The 21,710-nt window shown below is 45.8% G+C and overlaps 1 protein-coding gene across 8 annotated transcripts in view; it reads right to left on the minus strand.

The window, feature by feature from the left end:
* The window catches only part of bcar3 (BCAR3 adaptor protein, NSP family member), a 266,163-nt gene that overhangs the window by 15,998 nt on the left and 228,455 nt on the right, over window positions 1–21,710 (minus strand). For 7 of the 8 annotated variants that reach the window (XM_070886614.1, XM_070886615.1, XM_070886619.1 and 4 more), the window contains 4 exons: window positions 17,628–17,756; window positions 15,462–15,907; window positions 12,889–12,989; window positions 11,284–11,981 (listed from right to left, as the gene is read on the minus strand). In XM_070886614.1, coding sequence (XP_070742715.1) covers window positions 11,284–11,981; window positions 12,889–12,989; window positions 15,462–15,907; window positions 17,628–17,756 — 1,374 coding nt within the window. The remainder of the gene's footprint in view (window positions 1–11,283; window positions 11,982–12,888; window positions 12,990–15,461; window positions 15,908–17,627; window positions 17,757–21,710) is intronic. The other variant, XM_070886616.1, reaches the window with a different exon arrangement.

The raw sequence follows: 21,710 nt of genomic DNA on the forward strand, positions 1-21,710 counted from the left end.
AAAAACATTTCAAACATTCGATCTTGAAATGATTTACATGAATTTACTGTCACATGTTGTAAAAATCAAAACCTGGCAATGAAACGTGTCAGAAATGAAAAGTTGGGTGTTACTGCACTGGTTCTAGCTCACAAGTAGTGGGCCTGTTATTATCATCATAGAAACATAGAAAATAGGTGCAGGAGTAGGCCATTCGGCCCTTCGAGCCTGCACCGCCATTCAATGAGTTCATGGCTGAACATGCAACTTCAGTACCCCATTCCTGCTTTCTCGCCATACCCCTTGATCCCCCTAGTAGTAAGGACTATATCTAACTCCTTTTAGAATATATTTAGTGAATTGGCCTCAACAACTTTCTGTGGTAGAGAATTCCACAGGTTCACCACTCTCTGGGTGAAGAAGTTTCTCCTCATCTCGGTCCTAAATGGCTTACCCCTTATCCTCAGACTGTGACCCCTGGTTCTGGACTTCCCCAACATTGGGAACATTCTTCCTGCATCTAACCTGTCTAAACCCATCAGAATTGTAAACGTTTCTACGAGATCCCCTCTCATTCTTCTGAACTCCAGTGAATACAAGCCCAGTTGATCCAGTCTTTCTTGATATGTCAGTCCCGCCATCCTGGGAATCAGTCTGGTGAACCTTTGCTGCACTCCCTCAATAGCAAGAATGTCCTTCCTCAAGTTAGGAGACCAAAACTGTATGCAATAGTCCAGGTGTGGCCTCACCAAGGCCCTGTACAACTGTAGTAACAACTCCCTGCCCCTGTACTCAAATCCCCTCGCTATGAAGGCCAACATGCCATTTGCTTTCTTAACCGCCTGCTGTACCTGCATGCCAACCTTCAATGACTGATGTACCATGACACCCAGGTCTCGTTGCACCTCCCCTTTTCCTAATCTGTCACCATTCAGATAATGGTCTGTCTCTCTGTTTTTACCACCAAAGTGGATAACCTCACATTTATGCACATTATACTTCATCTGCCATGCATTTGTCCACTCACCTAACCTATCCAAGTCACTCTGCAGCCTCATAGCATCCTCCTCGCAGCTCACACTGCCACCCAACTTAGTGTCATCCGCAAATTTGGAGATACTACATTTAATCTCCTCATCTAAATCATTAATATACAATGTAAACAGCTGGGGCCCCAGCACAGAACCTTGCGGTACCCCACTAGTCACTGCCTGCCATTTTGAAAAGTCCCCATTTACTCCTACTCTTTGCTTCCTGTCTGACAACCAGTTCTCAATCCACGTCAGCACACTACCCCCAATCCCATGTGCTTTTACTTTGCACATTAATCTCTTGTGTGGGACCTTGTCGAAAGCCTTCTGAAAGTCCAAATACACCACACCAACTGGTTCTCCCTTGTCCACTCTACATAGGCGGTCATCATAGGCAGTCCATCGAATAAGGATGACTTGCTTCCAAGTGTTCACAAGTGTTTTGATGAAGGACCCGATGTTCCAGTCCTGAACTCCAGTTGAGGGGGTGGAAGATGTTTGTGCGTGAATTTTTTTAACGTGTGGTGACCGTTGCACACCAGCCACCACACAGGCGTGACAGAGCTAGGTCTTGGTCCAGTGGCAAGGATTAACCAAGATGATTGGAGACCTGCTCTGCTGCACGCACACAAATCGCAGTGTGGGCTGGCCCGTGCTGCCCTTGGACCCTCGGCTCTTCTGGGCCCCATACTCCCATATCCTGTTATTACAAAGCATACCTCAGTCCTCACTGCTCACAATTCTTTGAGCTGGAGTTCTGCTGCACTGGCTGCGTGCAGCTCCCATATACCAAGCTCATCAGTATGCACCCTGCCTTAGCATGCACTGCTCACGATTCTTTGATCATTGGTGCAGCCCCATCACCTCAACTGAAGAATGTCCCCAGAATGTACTTCACAACCGATGGACTACATTTGAAGTGCAGTCACTGTTTTGTAGGCAAATGTAGCAACCAATTTTCACACAGCAAGGTCGCAGAAACAAAAAGAGATAAATGACTATAGAATCATAGAAATTTACAGCACAGAAGGAGGCCATTTTGACCCATCATGTCCACACCGGCTGACCAAGAGCTATCCAGCCTAATCCAACTTTCCAGCTAATGGTCCATAGTCCTGAAGGTTACAGCACTTTAAGTGCACATCCAAGTATATTTTACATGTGGTGAGGATTTCTGCCTCTATCACCCTTTCAGGCACTGAGTTCCAGACCCCCACGATCCTCTGGGTGAAAAGATTTCCCCTCATATCTCCTCTAAGCCTCCTCCAATTACTTTAAATCTATGCCCCCTGGTTGTTGACCCCTCTACCAAGGGAGACCAGTAAAGCTGTTTGGTGCTATTGGTTGAAAGATGAAGATTAACCCGGCAGACACCAGGAGTACTCCCTGCTGTTCATCAAATACTATACACGGGATCGTTGATGTCCACCAGAACAGGAAGATGGGGCCTTAATGTCTCTTATCAGAAAGGAAGCACTCTGACAACACAGCACTCCCTCAACACTGCATTGAAGCGTCAGCATAGATTACATGCACAGCTCCTGGAATGGGGCTGTGAACTCACAACCTTCTGCCTTAAAAGGCAAGAATACTAGCACTGAGCCAAGCTGACACTTGTAACAAATAGGCAGAACATGATAAATACCTCTTCACTTTGTAGCTCGGCACGGAATGTGTCCTGACAATTGTCAGACTGCTTGTCCAACATCCAGTTCTGGATGAGCAGACATTTTCTCCAATTGAATACTGGGAAGACCGAAGCCATTGTTTTCTGTCCCCGCCACAAACTCCGTTCCCTAGCCACTGACTCCATCCCTCTCCCCAACTTCTGTCTGAGGCTGAACCACACTGTTCGCAACCTTGGTGTCATATTTGACCCTGAAATAAGCTTTCGGCCATATATCTGCAGCATAATTAAAGATCGCCTATTTCCACCTCCGTTGAGTGATTATAGTCATGGATGCGCAAGAGGGCAGATTTAGAGGAGCGCAGGCAACTTGGGTGGGATTGTGGGGCTAGAGGAGATTACAGAGATAGGGAGGGGCGAAGCCATGGAGGGATTTGAAAATAAAGGATGAGAATTTTGAAAGCGAGGCGTTGGTTAACCAGAAGCCAATGTAGGTCAGCGAGCACAGGGGTGATGGGTGAGGGGGACTTGGTGCGAGTTAGGACGGGCAGCCGAGCTTTGGATCACCTCTAATTTACATAGGGTAGAATGTGGGAGGCCAGCCAGAAGTGCATTGGAATAGTCAAGTCTAGTGGTAACAAAGAAAGAAAGAAGGACATGGATTTATATCGCAACTTTCACAACCACCGGACGTCTCAAAGCGCTTTACAGCCAATTAATTACTTTTGAAGTGTAGTCACTGCTGTAATGTGGGAAAGGCATGGAAGAGGACTTCAGCAGCGGATGAGCTGAGGCAATGGCGGAGACACTCCTTAAAACAAACATTTTTGACCAAGCTTTTGGTCACCGCCGCTAATTTCTATTTGGGCGGCTTGGTGTCAAATTTTTATCTCATAATACTCGTGTGAAGCACCTTGGGACGTTTCACCACATTAAAGGCGCTATATAAATACAAGTTGATGTTGTTGGTTGATGAATCAAATTAATCATTGTTAGTAAAGTGTTACTTTTCAGAATATTATTCACTGGGTTCTCAAAGAAACTGTGAGCCCAACAGATTATCTGTCATTGTAACATTGCTGTTTGTGGGACCTTGGTGTGTACAGATTGGCTGCTGCGTTTCCTATATTGCAACAGTGGCTGCACTTCGAGGGGATATCATTAAAATGCTTTGGGACGTCCTGAGGTGAAAGACACTGCATAATTCCATGTTCTTTCTATAACATAGTTTCAGCTAGTGTAGCTCGTACTCTATAATATCTGACATCCATACAGTACCATTAAACACTGTAGCTGTATTGGAACAATGGGCAGACTGATCGGCAGTACATAGACTGGACTCTTTGAAATAGTCCACCTTTACAAAGTAACATTATATTAAAGTTCAAGCTGTGACAGGAGGTTGTGCTGCATCAGTGCCACATCCTGCACTGTGCTTCCATTTACTGTTGTTTTAAATTCCTGCAGCGTCAATGGTTGAGGTCAGTATAGATCAGCCACGATCTAATAGAATGGCGGGACAGGCTCGAGGGGCTGAATGGCCGACTCACGTTTCTTTGTTCCCAATAAATTGTTGGCTTCTAGTAACAAGGAGTTGGAAATATGTTGCTTAGAATGTTTGCTGTGATTTAAGGCTGAAATTTGATTTGAGGTCAGTGCACAATAACAATGCATTAATTATCAATTCCACTGTGCCATTTTAGCAGAAGGATTATCTGTTGATTTTAATTGAGTTAGCACTGCTATTAAAATAGCATTAAGCATTTGTGCAATCACCACAAGTAATTCGCAGGCTTTGATTTTCAAAGCTGTATTACATAGGATTACATAGAATTACATCGGATATACAGCACAGAAACAGGCCATTCGGCCCAACCAGTCCATGCCGGCGTTTATACTCCACTCGAGCCGCCTCCCATCTTTCCTCATCTAACTGTCAGCATAACCCTCTATTCCCTTCTCCCTCCTGCTCATTTAGTCTCCCCTTAAAAATCTCACTACTCCCTATGGTAGTGAGTTCCACATTCTCACTACTCTCTATGTAAAGAAGTTTCTTCTGAATTCCCTATTTGATTTCTTGGTGACTATCTTATATTGATGGCCTCTAATTTTTCTCTTCCCCACAAGTGGAAACATTCTCTCTGTATCCACTCTATCAAAACCTTTCATAATTTTAAAAACCTCAATTAGGTCACCCCTCAACCTTCTTTTTTTTTAAGTGAAAAGGGACCCAGCCTGTTCATCTTTTCCTGATACGCTTGCAGTTCTGGTATCATTCTTGTAAATCCTTGTAAGTCGTTTCTGCACCCTCTCTAGTACCTCTACATCTGTTTTGCAATATGTCGAACAGAATTGTACGCAGTACTCCAAGTGTGTTCTAACCAAGGTTTGATCCCTTAGTGTTGTCCTAACTGAGGTTCGATATCTTAGTGATAATAGATAAAAGGGTAGCCACGTAACAACATCATCCATAGAGACTGGGGGGAGAGTGAGTCAGCAAATCTCCTCATTGACTTCAATGGAAATAAAAAATGGGGAGAGATGTAAAATGGGCTGCCGACCCACTATCACCTGTTTTACACTATCGCACAAAGTCACACTGACCCCCAGTGAATTAATGCTAAGGTGCAAAATTATACTTACCCTTGTGGGTACAATAGAGGGTTTGCACTGGTGACGTTAGCGCAGTAGATGAAAATAGTAAGTCAGCACTTGGAGTCCTGTCAGCAGCACTGGCTCTAGGGTTTGTGCCCAAAATTAGACTTGTACCAACCAGGTGTAAAATTAGATCCATTATGTAGAATTTGCTTTCTAAATATGCAAGCCTGGAATTTCCACCCTCCTCCTTCGGGATAGGTGGGGCTAGAGGATTGACAGGCATTTGCCCTGTTTTGTCCTCGCTGATTTTCCCGCCCATTGGATTTCCGGCTGACGGCCATATTGTTACAATACACAAACGAGGCAAATATATCATCCAATGTATTTCCTGTCATTTAGGTCACAGCAACAATGGCTGCAAGGGGCACCTATTTGTCTCTAGTGGGCAGAGCCAGGGTCATTTAAGATTGAAATGGCCTCAAGGCCTGTCCCAGCTATTGACTGACTCCACTGCAGGTGGACACTTGCCAAAACTATGCAAATAACCCCTATGGCTGGAAAATCGGCCGGGTTCAGTGGGTGCATCTTCCAGAGACCCAGAGGACCAGCGTGCTCCATAGTTCCTCTAAAGTGGAAAATCGAAGCCACTGAATCGAGCCTTCAACCCAATGTTCAGTGCAGCTTTCCTCTGCTGGCTGTGTGGGTGACTGAATGCCCCGGTGTGTTGCCAACACCATACAGACCGAACGCTCTCGGGTTTGATTGCTGCTCTGTGCCAAGTTGAGCTGATCTCGCGAAGGATGACAGTGTGGGTGCTACATTTATCTCTGTGCCCCTGGTGACAGTTAATAGTGACTCCTGTTAGAAGGGTGTGCACACGAAAATCCACTGAGGGCAGGATTAGCCTCGGCTGTGGGGCATTCAGCGGCTCCCATGTGGAAATGCGAGAATACCCCAACTGTGGCTGTTGGTCACCAGAACCACCCTATTCTTTTAATCGTGACAGTACATCTCAGGGACACCCAGCATCACATGAACAGTGAGCTTTCATGTTCGGGCAATTAAAAAAAAATTAATTGCATTGTTAGAAAATTCAAACAGCTCAAACTGATTGTACCTCCAGAACAGGACCTGTTGCTGTGCTACATTCATCTTTGAGTTGAATAATTTATTAGAGCACCAGCCATTGAACTTGGATTTCAGTTTATCACCCGAGTATAAAACACCATCCATTCAAGGCAATGCTTAGTGGGAGTGGGATCAGATAACTAGCAGTAGATGGGGCCTTGTGATCTGAACTCATTCCCCTGCCAGTGCTGGGTTTCTGTTGTGAAAATGTTATTAATTACAAACTGCTTCTTTTAATTATTTGTTTCTCCATACTCAGCGTTTCAGTGGCAAGAGTCAACAGTAGCTGGTAACACTGTCAGGGTCCCCAGCACCGCAAGGGTGCTAATGTCTGCATAGAGAGGCTCCATTGGGCCACATGCCCGACACGAGACTCCCTAAGCAAGCGCTCTACGCAGAACTCCTACGCGGCAAGCGAGCCCCAGGTGGGCAGAGAAAACATTTCAAGGACACCCTCAAAGCCTCCTTGATAAAGTGCAACATCCCCACTGGCACCTGGGAATCCCTGGCCCAAGACCGCCAAAATTGGAGGAAGAGCATCCAGGAGGGCGCTGAGCACCTTGAGTCTCGTCGCCGAGAGCGTGCAGAAAACAAGCGCATACAGCGAAAGGAGCGTGTGGCAAACCAGACTCCCCACCCACCCTTTCTTTCAACCACTGTCTGTCCCACCTGTGACAGAGACTGTAATTCCCCTATTGTACCTTACAGCCAACTGAGAACTCACTTTTAGAATGGAAGCAAATCTTCCTCGATTCCGAGGGACTGCCAATGATGATGATGATAATGATGAGAGAGGCTATCTTTACTGCTAAAAACTGTCCAGGTATCTTATTCTCTGAAAACCATGGAGCTATCTGTGACACAAGAATTATGATAAATATCATTGTTTCAGTATATATAAAATGTGAATTTATCTACATCTCTACCCTGCCCATGGATAAATGGCAAGTGTTGCTATAGTAGCAAGAGCCATGTTAGATGTTCCCTATTGAGGAAGGACGCGTCAATCCATCCCACATAGTACATGTTGGTAGATACTTAGGGGAGGAGTTTCCACGCTGTGATTGGCACTGCTGTTGCGCTGCTTCAGAAAGATCTGCGCCAGTCGGTGGGAAGGGAGGGATTTACACCAGGGTTTCCTGCACACCCACTGGAGCAGTGACTGCCGAAAGGCAAGCTCAGGTAAAACGGGTGTATGGAAACCGGGCTGCAGCCTTTAAAAAAGCAGTTCAGCCTCCACACTTCAGCGGCAGACTGGGGCTGGGACACCAGGTAAGGAAGGAACAGTGCTCAACTCACTCACTTCGCTCTCAGGTAACTTCATTGCATGTCTCATCAATCCTTTTATGAAACTTTGCAGGACCCTCTGGAGCAAGCAGCAGAACAAGGGAGCAGGGCACGGCACACAGGCACCCGAGAGGGAAACAGAATGGTTCTAACTCTGACCTCCGAGGAAATTGAATGAATGACTCCGGGGTGTGTGTGCCAGGGATGTCATACCAACTGGAGGCAGATGGCACTGGGACTGAGTCTCTCTCGGAGGCAGTCCTCCGGAGTCGGGGATGACTTGCTTCCACATTAAAATGAGTTCTAAGGTAACTGATGAGACCAATGCGGGCCTGGTCCCAAACTATTTTAAAGGGTGGAAGATGCCTGTGCGTGAATTCTTTCAACGTGGGGTGGCTGTTGCACACCAGCCACCACATGGACTTGACAGAGCAAGGTCTTGGTCCAATGGCAAGAGGATCCGAGACGATTGGAGACCAGGCTCTGCTGCATGGACCTAGTACACACAAATTCCTACTGACCCCCTCTCTCCCTCCCTCAGGATATCTCTCCCTGCTTTTCAGAGATCGCAGTGTAGGTGAACGCATTAATCTTGGAGCAGCTTGAGTATGTGTCCATAGAATACCGACTCTGTACCCCGGGAGTAACAAATTTCTGCCCACCCCGCCGCCCCCCAGGACTGCCGGCAACTTCGCTTCCGTCCGATTTTCCTGTCTGAAAAAAACGTTGTGCGCTGTTTATGCACCGCTGAAAACAGCGAGGAAATTCACCCCATTAATAAACAAGAGTGTTTTCTGTGTCTTCTGCAGCACATCACCAATGAACATCATTGGGTTTTCTAATGCAATGTTGTACAGTCGTATTTTCTGGGAGCAAAGCAACCAAATTACAACTGGTCTATCAGCCCCATTTATTATCATTTACCACCAGCTTGTTCCTCTGAAGGACATACATAGTACTTTACTAGAACGCCGTGATGTATGCCAATCATCCTGATCTGACATTTGTTGAGGTTTACATGATGTGGTTCACCCTCCCAGGAAATGTGTTCTCATTTAATTCTAAGAATACAAAGGCAGCTTATACAATAAAGTTTTTATGCATTGTGAAAGATGTGTTCAAACAAAAGGTGCTACCATTTTGTACTTTACACTTTGTAGAGAATCAAACTACAGTTCAGGATAATAGAAGCAACAGATAGAACATACATGAAATGAAGAGTTCAGCAGCACACTCCCCATTCCCCGTTCCTCCATCACCCACTACTCTGCCCCTCCATATTATCATACAGCAGCAACCGAGGGGGCTGATCATTTTTAAACACCATCAGTAAATTGCTCTTCCGTTGATTGAAACTGATCAAGTTAAACCAATCAAAATTGTAATTACAGTGTTTACAGCACAGAAACGAAACATTCGGGCTAATAGGTCTCCGCCAGTGTTTATGCTCCACACGAGCCTGCTCCCACCCTTCTTCACCTAACCTCATCAACATAACATAAGAACATAAGAATTAGGAGCAAGAGTAGGCCATTCGGCCCCTCGAGCCTGCTCCACCATTTAATGAGATCATGGCTGATCTTCTACCTCAACTCCACTTTCCTGCACTATCCCCACATCCCTTAATTCCCTTAATGTCCAAAAATCTATCGATCTCTGTGTTGAATATACTCAAAGGCCGAGCCTCCACAGCCCTCTGGGGTAGAGAATTCCACAGATTCACCACCCTCTGAGTGAAGAAGTTTCTCCTCATCTCAGTCCTAAATGGCCTAGCCCTTATTCTGAGACTGTGACCCCTGGTTCTAGACTCTCCAGCCAGAGGAAACATCCTCTATGCATCTACCCTGTCAAGCCCTGTAAGAAATTTGTATGTTTCAATGAGATCACCTCTCATTCTTCTAAACTCTAGAGAATATAGGCCTAGTCTACTCAATCTCTCATCATAAGACAATCCCCCCATCCCGGGAATCAGTCTGGTGAACCTTTGTTGCACTCCCTCTATGGCAAGTGTATCCTTCCTTAGGTAAGGGGACCAAAACTGTACACAACACTCCAGGTGCGGTCTCACCAGGGCCCTATATAATTGCAGTAAGACGCCTTTACTCTTATACTCAAATCCTCTTAACCTTCTATTTCTTTCTCCCTCATGTATTTATCTAGCTTTCCCTAAATGCACCTATGCTATTCATCTCAACTATCCTTTGTGGTAGCGAGTTCCATATTCAAACCACTCTCTGGGTAAAGAGGTTTCTCCTGAATTGCCTATTGGATTTATTAGTGACTACCTTATATTTATGGCCCCCTAGTTCTGGTCTCGCTCACAAGTGGAAACATCGGGGCCAAAATTTACCTCCGCCCAAAACGGGTTGCACCTTCCGCTCCTGAAGTATTTTTACCGCTGGGTTGGATGAGGTCTCCTCTTTCAGTAAATTCAGCTCTTTGTCGTTTTTTTTTTGAAGCGGACTGGATGTCGGTCATAATGGGAGTGGAAGTGGGGTGATAAGTACTGTAGAGGGGCAGAGGAGGAGGCGGGACAGAGTCTCTGCCACTGTCAGTCACCAGCGCAGCAGAGATGACATCATGACGTGCATGTGTCACCACGCTCTCCCCTTCACTTAAAGGGGAGAGCCTTCGGCATTTTGAAACTTCAGTCTACTGTGCCACAGGGGAGGGTTTCGGCCGGGCCAGCGGTCTGGCACCCAAGAGGGTGTGCCAGGCCGCCTTCTGGCAGCCCAGCCGAACCCAGGGGCATAATTGTTGGCCTAGCCTGGCAGTTGGCCGACAAAAAAAAACATGGCGGCCTCCCCTTGAAGGGTCACCGGGCTGCCGTGACTCACAGACTGAAAGCAAGGTGCACCGGCAGAAAAAGCTATCTGAGGCGCCGCGCGGCGGGTTAAAGATTTTTGGACCTAGATTTCACGGGAGGTGCGATGGAGGTGTGGAAGGTCGGCGGTGCACCCTTTGTTGATGCACTTAGGACGGTCGGCAGCAGCAGGGCGGAAGTGAGGACCAGCAGAAAAATCCCTGAACTAAGTTTCACTGGCGGCGGCCATTGAATCGGCAGTCGGCGGCCGCTTGACTCCGCCGCCTTCTAGCCGTAAGAGGCCTTTTTGGGGAGCTGAATTTCGGCCCCATCATCTCTATGTCTAACCTATCAAATTCTTTCATAATCCTTAAAGACCTCTGAGGGGTGACCTATAGTCTTCGCTTTTCTAGAGAAAAGAGCCCCGGCCTGTTCAAGCTTTTTTGACAAGTATAACCTCTCAGTTCTGGTATCATTCTAGTAACTCGTTCTTGCACCTTATCCAGTGCCTCCATATCCTTTTTATAATATGGAGACCAAAACTGTTCACAGTATTCCAAGTGTGATCTAACCAAGGTTCGATACAAGTTTAACATAACTTCTTTGCTTTTCAATTCTCTCTCTCTAGAAATGAACCCCAGTGCTTGGTTGACTTTTAAAAAAAATGCTTTTTGTATACATGACACGTAACAGTCCAGGTGTCCTTTTATTTGCCCTTCTTGGCTTCCAGATTTTTGGGTTTATTACTTTGAATACAAAGGCTTGGAAAGTAGGATAGAATTATGCAACTTTATAAATCTGTAGTGTGAATTGTTAACACAAACTCTTACCTGGCTGTCCACTTTAAGGATGTGTTTGGCAATAGATGTGGGGTCATTATTGGCATACAGTTCTTTGACCCGTCTGATTACCGAGGTGTCCAGGGGCCTGTTGTCAGGAGAAAGCAATTTTGATTTGAAGTCATTGGGCTTAAAGCAGGAGACGTTCTCAAAGATGGGTCTGAAGAAGACTGGGCCCCTCTGCTCTTCCTCAGTAGAGACTGTGAACTGGAACGGGCTCGCCTCTGAAATGCTGAGGACAGAATTAGATCTTTGAAAGAAGATCTTTGATGCTTCCTCAGTTCTTAGTCTTTCTACAAAACTGTCCGGTTGGAAGAAATGCTGAGCTGTCCCTGCACTGTCCTCTGGGGCATCATGTTTTAGTTCACAATAGTAGTGACCCCTTTCTGGTGTCCCGGCACTCATCTCACCATACCTGTGCCTCTCGTGATCGTTCATTATTGAAGACGAGTGCGGCATCCTCAGAGACGGCACCTTGCTGGGCTTTGGCGGTGGTTTAGGGTAGAGTTGACTATCAGACCCTCTCAGTGCTTCCCCAGCTTGCGATTCCAAATTGGGCCATCGGACAAATGTTGGACTGAGAACGGGCTCGCTGCCCGTTCTAAACACGGGGGACTTGACACGTGCAACTCCTTCCAGTCCCTTGTGGTGCTGTTGCTGCGGCTGGTGCTGTTGCGGAGGCCTCATTCCTGTGAGTAAACAAGAGAGGAGTGAGCCAATAGTCAGCGTCAGCCGTGGCTCAGGGGTAGCATTCTCACCCGAGTCAGAAAGTTATGGGTTCATAGTCCCACTCCAGAGACGTGAGCACAAAAATCTAGGCCGACACTCCCATTGCATTACTGAGGTAGTGCTGCACTTTGGATGAGATGATAAGTCTGCCCTCTAAGATGGATATAAAAAATCCCATGGCACTATTTCGAAGAAGAGCAGGGGAGTTACCCCAGTATCCTGGCCAGTATTTAACCCTCAATCAACATCATTAAAAAAAAAAATCAGATGATCTGGTCATTATCACATTGCTGTTTGTGGGAGCTTGCTGTGCACAAATTGGCTGCCGTGTTTCCTATGTTACAACAGTGGCTACACTTCAAAAATGTACTTAATTGGTTATAAAATACTTTGAGATGTCCTGAAGTCGTGAAAGGTGCTATATAAATGCAAGTCTTTCTTCTATAGGATATATTTAAAAATTACAGCCAAATACCTGGATGACTTATTGTATTAAGTACTTTGGTTTTCTGCTATTAATGGAGAAGACTCACGTGTTACAGCAACTGAAAATCCATTAGCAACGGTATAGCAGAACAGGAAGTTTAGCTTTAAACAGGTGAAGGAAAGGGTAATGGATGAAATAATAAAACAATTCTTTGCCGTTTACATTTAGCACAATATTTAAGCACAAGCAGCAAACGCCTCAAGTTATGAGCACACAGATCAACAGTGACCATTGGACGCGGGAAGGAATTTAGTAATTGTTACAGTCATTTTTAAGCACAGAAAGAAGATGTTGAGGTCTTTCTATTGTAAAGTGTTTGAAGAGTTCCGCGCATCTTCAGTGGCGCTGCCGTCTAAATCTGTGACTGATTCAAAACTCACCCAAAGGAAGGTAACTTTCGGACTGATGGGACTTCAGGGGCTGTCGTCTATCCTGCACATAGTCAAGGCTGGCAGGCTGGCTCCCACTCTTGTCTTTATTCCTGCAGTGACAGAGAAAAGAAAGCTTTTTAAAACCTGTACATCTGCTGCCACACGGTACTTTAAAACTCTGGAGCAGCGCACAACTTTGGCAAGTGCATCGAAACTCAAGTACTTTTCAACAGGAGGCTTCTTTTGCTCACACCTCAAGCAGTGGTACAGTACCGAGTACAGGCAGCTGAAGACGAAAGGGGCGGTTATGCTGCATATAATAACATAAATGTACTGAATCCCCATGATATAGTTGCAAGAATTCAGCATAAGGATATAAAACGTGTAAAACAAACCGTGTTATGGGAAAAAACAACAACTTAACCTGTTGTACATCCTCGTTTGAAACAGCTACAAAGACACTAATCTCCCCAAGGTCAAAGATGGGAAAATGACATCACTTTAAATTGCTACAAGACTACAAATCTTTTTAAGAACAAAGGGCACACAGATTATGTTGGAAGCTGGAAATATTTTGGATCAATAATTAACAAGGAGACGTTTCATTTTCACCGGATTGTACAGAGGACTACACTGGCAAGTTATGCAGGAGTTTCCTTGTACAAAGTTGAATTAGTAACATGGGGGGGGGGGTTAAAGAACAGGGTGCGAAGAGTCCTAGCAAATAATCCTGTTCATTTAGGTCAAAGTAACATACTCTGACCCAGCAAGATACTGCAAAGGCACCAGGGTATCCAATCCCAGTTAAACTTCATCTGGCTTTATTTTTGTTGCACTTCTCAATGGTGTTGGATGCAAAGAGTTAGGGTACGATGGTCAATTCACTTTACCCTTTCCTAACTGATCTACTGTTCTTAGCAAAAGTACAATACAACATAAAATGTATTCATACTTTGGGTTTATGTTCAGTCTTTCCCACCCCAGAAGGTTTGAGCACTGGAGGAATAATAATATTAAAGGGTTCGTCATCATGGGCACAGATTTAAGGTGATTGGCAAATGATCCAGTAGCAACAAGAGGAAAAACCTTTTTACGCAATGAGCGGTTAGGATTTGGAATGCACTGTCTGAATGGGTGATGGATACAGATTCAACAGTAACCTTCAAAAGGGAATTGATACAGAGCAAGAACAAGGAAATGGGACTGGAATAGAGGTCGCCTGAGGAAGAGTGTTCGAAGACCAGGCCCTTAAATCTGCCACCAAGCTCATGGTCTACAGGGCTGTAGTAATACCTGCCCTCCTGTATGGCTCAGAGACATGGACCATGTACAGCAGACACCTCAAGTTGCTGGAGAAATACCACCAACGATGTTTCCGTAGGATCCTACAAATCCCCTGGGAGGGCAGACGCACCAACATTAGCGTCCTCGACCAGACCAACATCCCCAGCATTGAAGCACTGACCACACTCGATCAGCTTCGCTGGGCAGGCCACATTGTCCGCATGCCAGACACGAGACTCCCAAAGCAACTGCTCTACTTGGAACTCCTTCATGGCAAACGAGCCAAAGGTGGGCAGAGGAAACGTTACAAGGACACCCTCAAAGCCTCCCTGATAAAATGCAACATCCCCACTGGCACCTGGGAGTCTCTGGCCAAAGACTGCCCTAAGTGGAGGAAGTGCATCCGAGAGGGCGCTGTCTCGAGTCTCATTGCCGAGAGCATGCAGAAATCAAGCACAGACAGCGGAAAGAGCGTGCAGCAAACCTCAATGACTATGTCCCACCTGTGACAGGGACTGTGGTTCTCGTATTGGACTGTTCAGCCACCTAAGGACTTATTTTAAGAGTGGAAACAAGTCTTCCTCGATTCCGAGGGACTGCCTATGATGATGACGACGACGACCAGTGGCCCAGGTACGGGACTGAATGGCCTCCCACTGTGCTGAGATTTCTGTGGTTCTACGGTAACAATTGGGAGGCTGAAAATGTCTGAATGGGAAAGGGTCCATTGACAAAATCCATTTAAATCACGGGTGCTCATAATAATGTGGGATGATGGCGGATGGGGGGATTGGCCGTTAGCAAGCCTGCTGCTGCTTGTGCCTATGCACCAGCTGCCTGCTCTGGGATGTTGCTGGAGCTGGGATTAGAGAGGAGAGAGGGAGGAAGGGTCAGGGCGAAGAGACCATGCATGTATATTTATTTAAGCTTTCACGTCACGAAGCCAATCACAACAAATCCAAACAGGAAACCAGTCCAACATCTAACCGTTAGCAGGCAAGACATATTCTTCCAATGGAAAGCTCATTCAGTGGCTGTGTTTTTAAAAAAATAAACATTAAATTATTTTTTGCTGGGTCTGTCAGAGCAGCCCTTGAGCCAATCACTGTTCAGGGAACTGTGACCCTGAGCAAAAAGGTGGTGAGTACCTCTATCAAAGCAAATGAGAGATTTCTGCACATTGTGAGATTCAATACAATCTCATTTTTATAAGTTACTTTTAATCAGAAAGGCATCCATAACTTGAATCATACATAACCTGCTGCAGGTAATGAATGATTTCCTTCCAGGAGACCCACCTCAAAAGGTTTCCTGCTGCCAGAGTCCGCTCCTCACTCAGCCCATTTGACACATTCAAGCTCAGTCGCCTTCCTGTATCCAGCCTCCCATCTGGCGTGTAGCAGAACTGCTGCCTGACAGGGGCAGTCGTCCCATACTTTTCCTCCACACACCTCAGTGGAAGGGTCCGATTTATGGGCTGGAAAATGATGGCCCCGACCTGCTCGAAGACCGGCTTGCGATTCCCCACGTAGCACCTGACTAGGGCAGGGATGCTGTCAAAGCTCTCCCGCTCAAACTGGTACTGCAAGCGGGAGTAGCCTTCGTTCAGCCGGATGATCACCTTGTTGATTTTGAAATGGTGAGGAGCATCTTTCCACTGACAGGTCAAGACGTGGTTTCCGGGGCTGGATAGGGAGTCGCGGATGAGGAAGTCTCCATCTCTCTGAATTAGAGTCTCTGCCACCTACAAACACAAACCCCATCAGCGTGACTCAAGAGTAAGGACATTTATACACAGGGCCGCTACACATCGTCACATCCACTTCCATCCCAGCAGCTCACAGCATATCCAGCTTTTCAAGAACCCGGTAGTTATTCGAATGTTTCACATACAGTAGTAAACAAAACCAAATGGAATATTGGGAACAGGAGCAGGCCATTCAGCCCCTCAAGCCTGCTCCACCATTCAATTAGATCATGACTGATCTATACCTCAATTCCACTTTCCCGCCTTTGCTCCATATCATTACCTAACAAAAATCTATCGATCTCCATCTTGAAAGCTCCAATTGTCCCAGCATCCACAGCCTTTTTGGGGAGAGAGTTCCAGATGTGTACTACCCTTTGTGTGGAAAAAGTCCTTCCTGATTTCACTCCTGAGTGGCCTGGCTCTAATTTTATCATGTCCCCTCGTTCTTGATTCCCCCACCAGAGGAAAGAGTTTTCTTTGTATCTACCCTATCGAATCCTTTTAACATTTTAAACATCTCAAGCAGATCACCCCCTCAATCTTCTATACTCAAGGGAACACAAGCCAGGTTTGTGCAACCTGCCCTCATAATTTAACCTTCTAGGACCCGGTATCACCTCCTCCCAGGCCAATATATCCTCCCGGAGTTGCGATGTCCAAAACTGAATGCAGTCTTCCAGATGGGGTAACCATATATAAATCTATTTTTAAGTATTCTGCAAGTGCAGAAAGTAGATGCACTCATCTGCTCATGTGTTTTCTATTTCAAACTGATCAGGCAGCTACCCATAAAAACACTCATCATTTGCATGCTTCAATCAGGGGGCGCTGGATTCCCAAACGCAGGGCTGAGTGGCCTGGCTCTAAGATTATGTATACACCCCCCGCAGAGGAAATAGTTTCTCCGGATCTACCCGAGCGAATCCTTGTAACATTTTAAGCATCTCGATCGGATTCCCCTCAATCCTCTCTGCTCGAGGGAACACAAGCCACGCGCAGGCCTGAAGCGCCTCGGGACGTTTTACTATAAGGCAAGCTGTTGATGTTGCTGCCTCCAATTGGACGAGCTCCACCGTCACCCCGGCCGTGGTCAGTGCTCTCAGCATCAACCCTGGGACCTCCTCGATCAGGACAGATCGGAGACAGAGGGGGGGTAAAACTCGCCTCGGTGGCAGTGCTAAACCGGCTGTTCTCGCACCCGTTTGTTATACTGTCCGCCTGATACTCAGACCAACTGAGCTCAGTGGAACTCAGTATCGGGCAGGGATTATAACGGCCACCCGATACGATACTGCCCGTTTTACCCTACTAGCGAAGACCAATTTCAACCCCCGGGACATAATCTCAGCCATCTGGAAGGAAAGGCTTCTAATTTGATACTTATAGATAAAAGACAACTTTGATTTAATGTTTTCATGTTTTTCCATTTATAGACCAGCACAACAGTGTTGTGAAATTAGGGCTCTGGGGAAAATGATCTCATCGCTTATATTGAACTAATCAGTGTTAAGTGATACTATACAGTCTAGACTGACTCAAAACCATATGGGAACTCCGGAGGAGTCTTGTATAGGAAACATGGCTCTACCTCTTCTCATTTTTGTGGTAATCTGTAGCAGGACTATGCAAAGTATTCAAGTGAAGTGAACAATTACAGCTCATTAGATAGTAAACAGCAAGGTCCAAATCAAAAAGTTGATGCTCGGTAGCGTACCTGCCTGGGAATGTGGCCATGGTACCAGGCGTGACTTCGCAGGTCTTCGCTGTTTAACTTCAACTCTTCCTCCAGCTCCTTTTTCAGTTTCTCAGGCGGCGAATCCATGATGTACCTTTCCTTTGAGAACTAAAAACAAAAAGGGCATAAACATCAGAGTCGGACGGAATCACTCCGTCTGATTCTCGCTCCGTTACCTGCGGGTTGCTCTTCCACACTTCAGTATGATTTTCTCATCGCGCCCACGTGGGTTCCAAAAACTCGTTTGGCCACGATTCCCATTTTCCAGCTGGTGCTTTACCCATCCGTTTTAATCTCAAATCAATAACCGCAGGAGATTGCGCTGGGTCACACTGTTAATGATTAGCAGTTGGAAGCACCCAAGCTTCAGTCAGGCTAATGCTGGCAGATCAGGCACTAACTGCACTGCTCAATGTCCTCTTACAGGGTGGCATCTGTTCATGAGCTGTTAATGATGCTTTTATTTGCACTTCGCTGACTCAATTATATTTAGTTACAAAAAAATTAATTTCCGTCGCTGCATATTTTGGCCACTATTATATGTTCTCATTATAGCTCTCAAAAGTCTGTTTTGATGCCATAAAGGTATCTTTACCCAGGAGCAACCTTATATGATTCAGGCAGTTGCTTGGAGATGTAACAAACTGGAAGCTTATATCTACCCTCTTGTTTCTTTAACCTGTAGAAGTCGAAGGGATGATTCGCTTCCAATGGCCCCTGATCTGGTCATTCCTTTCAGAAAGGCAAGAAGCAGAACATTGACATGGGGGCAAAAAGGCACATTCAATCCCTCAAGGTAATTTCCTTTCAGTGTTTTGTGTGAGTGTATGTGTGTATATGTATACATGTGTGCATACCCATATTATCTCCAACCCCGTAAACTTTTATACCTTTATGGCATCAACCAGCATGGCGGTCCCGACCTGCGTGAGAACACCAGCGGCAGGTCGGGGCCATAAAAGGAGCTGGAACCAGCATGGGGGCATACCACTTCAGGGAGCAGGAGGGAGATGTCTGTGAAGAGGGCGACTGGATTGGGCGTCACCATAATCCAGGATGCTGATTGGAGCGTTGGGCAGGTACAGCAGGAGGGGCAAGGTCAGGGTGAAGAAGCGGCGGGAGATTGCAGAGCGACGTGATCGAGGCCCAGGAGAGGCACGAGTTCGGCGCCTAGCTGAGGAGAGAGTCCAGGGGCAGCACGGGCCAGCCCACACTGCGATATGTGAGCTCACTCTTTCCGTGCAGCAGAGCTGGTCTCCAGTGGTCTTGGATAACCCTTGCCACTGGACCAAGACCTAGCTCAGTCAAGCCCGTGTGGTGGCTGGTGTGCAACGACCACCACACGTTAAAAAAATCCACGCACAGGCATCCTCCACCCTTCAGGATGTAGTTCTGGACCTGGAATATTTGTGTGTGTGTGCGTGCGTGTGTGTGTGGCTTAGTTTGACATCGAGCATTATGAGCAGATTCTGATTTCTGATGCAACTTCCTCCCCATTTAATGAGCTGATAATTCATTTCTGTTTATTTATCAGCTCAACAAACCACCAGAGTGGACCAGTGTTTGGCTTGTTATCGCTGTTTGGTTTAATTGTCACTCCTTCTCTCCTTTTATACTAATAACAGGAAGTTTCCATGAGTCTCACCGTTGGGAGGTCTTCTGTCTAACTGATGAAACGAGCTCTCATTGAGCCGGCAGTAGGTTGCGAACTCACCCGGATTGCCCAGGAGTCTCCCGGAATGGGGCAGAGCTCTCCCGGGTGCTGCCACCGTCACGTGATCAAACCTGCAGGAATGCTTTTAGGAAGATCTGGCAACCCTAACAGACCTCGGACAGACCTAAGTGACGGGCAGCCCTGGAACTCCAGCTCCCTACTGTCTGGCTACAAGGCCTCTTCTATAAGGTTCCCTGGAGGCCTATCTCAAAATACGACAATTATTTTCAAATTATAACTGAACGCTCCACTAATGTTTCATAAGAACATAAGAAATAGGAGCAGGAGTCGGCCACCTGGCCCCTCGATCCGCCATTTAATAAGATCATGGCTGATCTGATCATGGACTCAGCTCCACTTTCCTGCCCGCTCCTCATAACCCTTTATTCCCTTATCGCTCAAAAATCTGTCTACCTCCGCCTTAAATATATTCAATGATCCAGTCTCGACAGCTCTCTGGGGCAGAGCATTCCACAGATTTACAACCCTCAGAGAAGAAATTCCTCCTCATCTCAGTTTTAAATGGGCGGCCCCTTATTCTGAGACTATGTTCCCTCGTTTTAGTTTCCCCTATGAGTGGAAATATCCTCTCTGCATCCACCTTGTTGAGCCCCCTCATTATCTTGTATGTTTCGATAAGATCACCTCTCATACTTCTGAACTCCAACTGAGTATAAGCCCAACTTACTCTGTACTGTTGCACTTTGCAATTTTTCTCTATTTAAATTATAATTTGCTTTTCTATTTTTTCTGCCAAAGTGGATAACTTCACATTTTCCCACATTATACACCATCTGCCAAATTTTTGCCCACTCACTTAGCCTGTCTATATCCCTTTGCAGATTTTTCGTGTCCTCCTCACAATTTGCTTTCCCACCTATCTTTGTATCATCAGCAAACTTGGCAACATTACACTCGGTCCCTTCATCCAAGTCATTAATATAGATTGTAAATCGTTGAGGACACAGCACCGATCCCTGCAGCACCCCACTAGTTCCTATTTGCCAACCAGAAAATGACCCATTTATCCTGACTCTGTTTTCTGTTAGTCAGCCAATCCTCAATCCATTCTAATATATTACCCCCAACCCCGTGAGCTTTTATCTTGTGCAGTAACCTCTTATGTGCCACCTTATCGAATGCCTTCTGGAAATCCAAATATACCACATCCACTGGTTCCCTCTCATCCACCCTGCTCATTACATTCTCAAAGAATGCCAGCAAATTTGCCAAACATGATTTCCCTTTCATTAAACCATGCTGGACTCTGCTTGATTAAATTATGATTTTCCAAATGTCCCGCTACTGCTTCCTTAATAATGGACTCCAGCATTTTCCCAATGACAGATGTTAGGCTAACTGGTCTATAGTTTCCTGCTTTTTGTCTGCCTCTTTTTTTTTTTAAATAGGGGTGTTACATTTGCAGTTTTCCAATCTACTGGGATCTCCCCAGAATTCAGGCATCCACTATCGCTGCAACCACTTCTTTTAAGACCCTAGGATGTAAGCCATCAGGTCCCGGGGACTTGTCCGTCTTTGGTCCCATTATTTGACCGAGTACTACTTCTTTAGTGATAGTGATTGTATTAAGTTCCTCCTTCCCTATATAGCCCCTTGATTTTCCACTATTGGGATGTTTTTAGTGTCATCTACCATGAAGACCGATACAAAATATTTGTTCTACGTTTCTGTCATCTCACTGTTCTCCATTATTAATTCCCCAGTCTCATCTTCTAAGGGACCAACATTTACTTTAGCCACTCTTTTCCTTCTTATGTACTTGTAGAAACTCTTACTATCTGTTTTTATATTCCGTGCTAGTTTACTTGCATAATCTATCTTCTCTCTCTTTATCATTTTTTGTGTTGTTCTTTGCTGGCTTTTAAAAAAGTTTCCCAATCCTTTGGCCTCCCACTAGTCTTGGCCACACTGTATGCCCTGGTTTTCATTTTGATACCCTCCCTTATTTCCTTAGTTAGCCACAGATGGTTATCCCTTCTCTTGCAGTCTTTCCTTCTCATCGGGATATATTTTTGTTGCGGGTTATGAAATATCTCCTTAAATGTCTGCCACTGCTCATCAACCGTTCCATACTTTAATCTATTTTCCCAGTCCACTTTAGCCAACTCTGCCCTCATACATTTGTAATCTCCTTTATTTAAGCTTAGGACACGGGTTTGAGATCCAACTTTCTCACCCTCCAACTGAATTTGAAATTTAACCATGTTATGGTCACTCATTCCTAGGAGGATCCTTTACTAGGAGATCATTTATTAATCCTATCTCATTACACAGACCAGATCTAAGATAGTCTGCTCCCTGGTTGGTTCTGCAATGTACTGTTCAAG

The sequence above is a fragment of the Pristiophorus japonicus genome, chromosome 8, assembly GCF_044704955.1.
Source record: "Pristiophorus japonicus isolate sPriJap1 chromosome 8, sPriJap1.hap1, whole genome shotgun sequence".
In the NCBI taxonomy this organism is placed as follows: Eukaryota; Metazoa; Chordata; class Chondrichthyes; family Pristiophoridae; genus Pristiophorus; species Pristiophorus japonicus.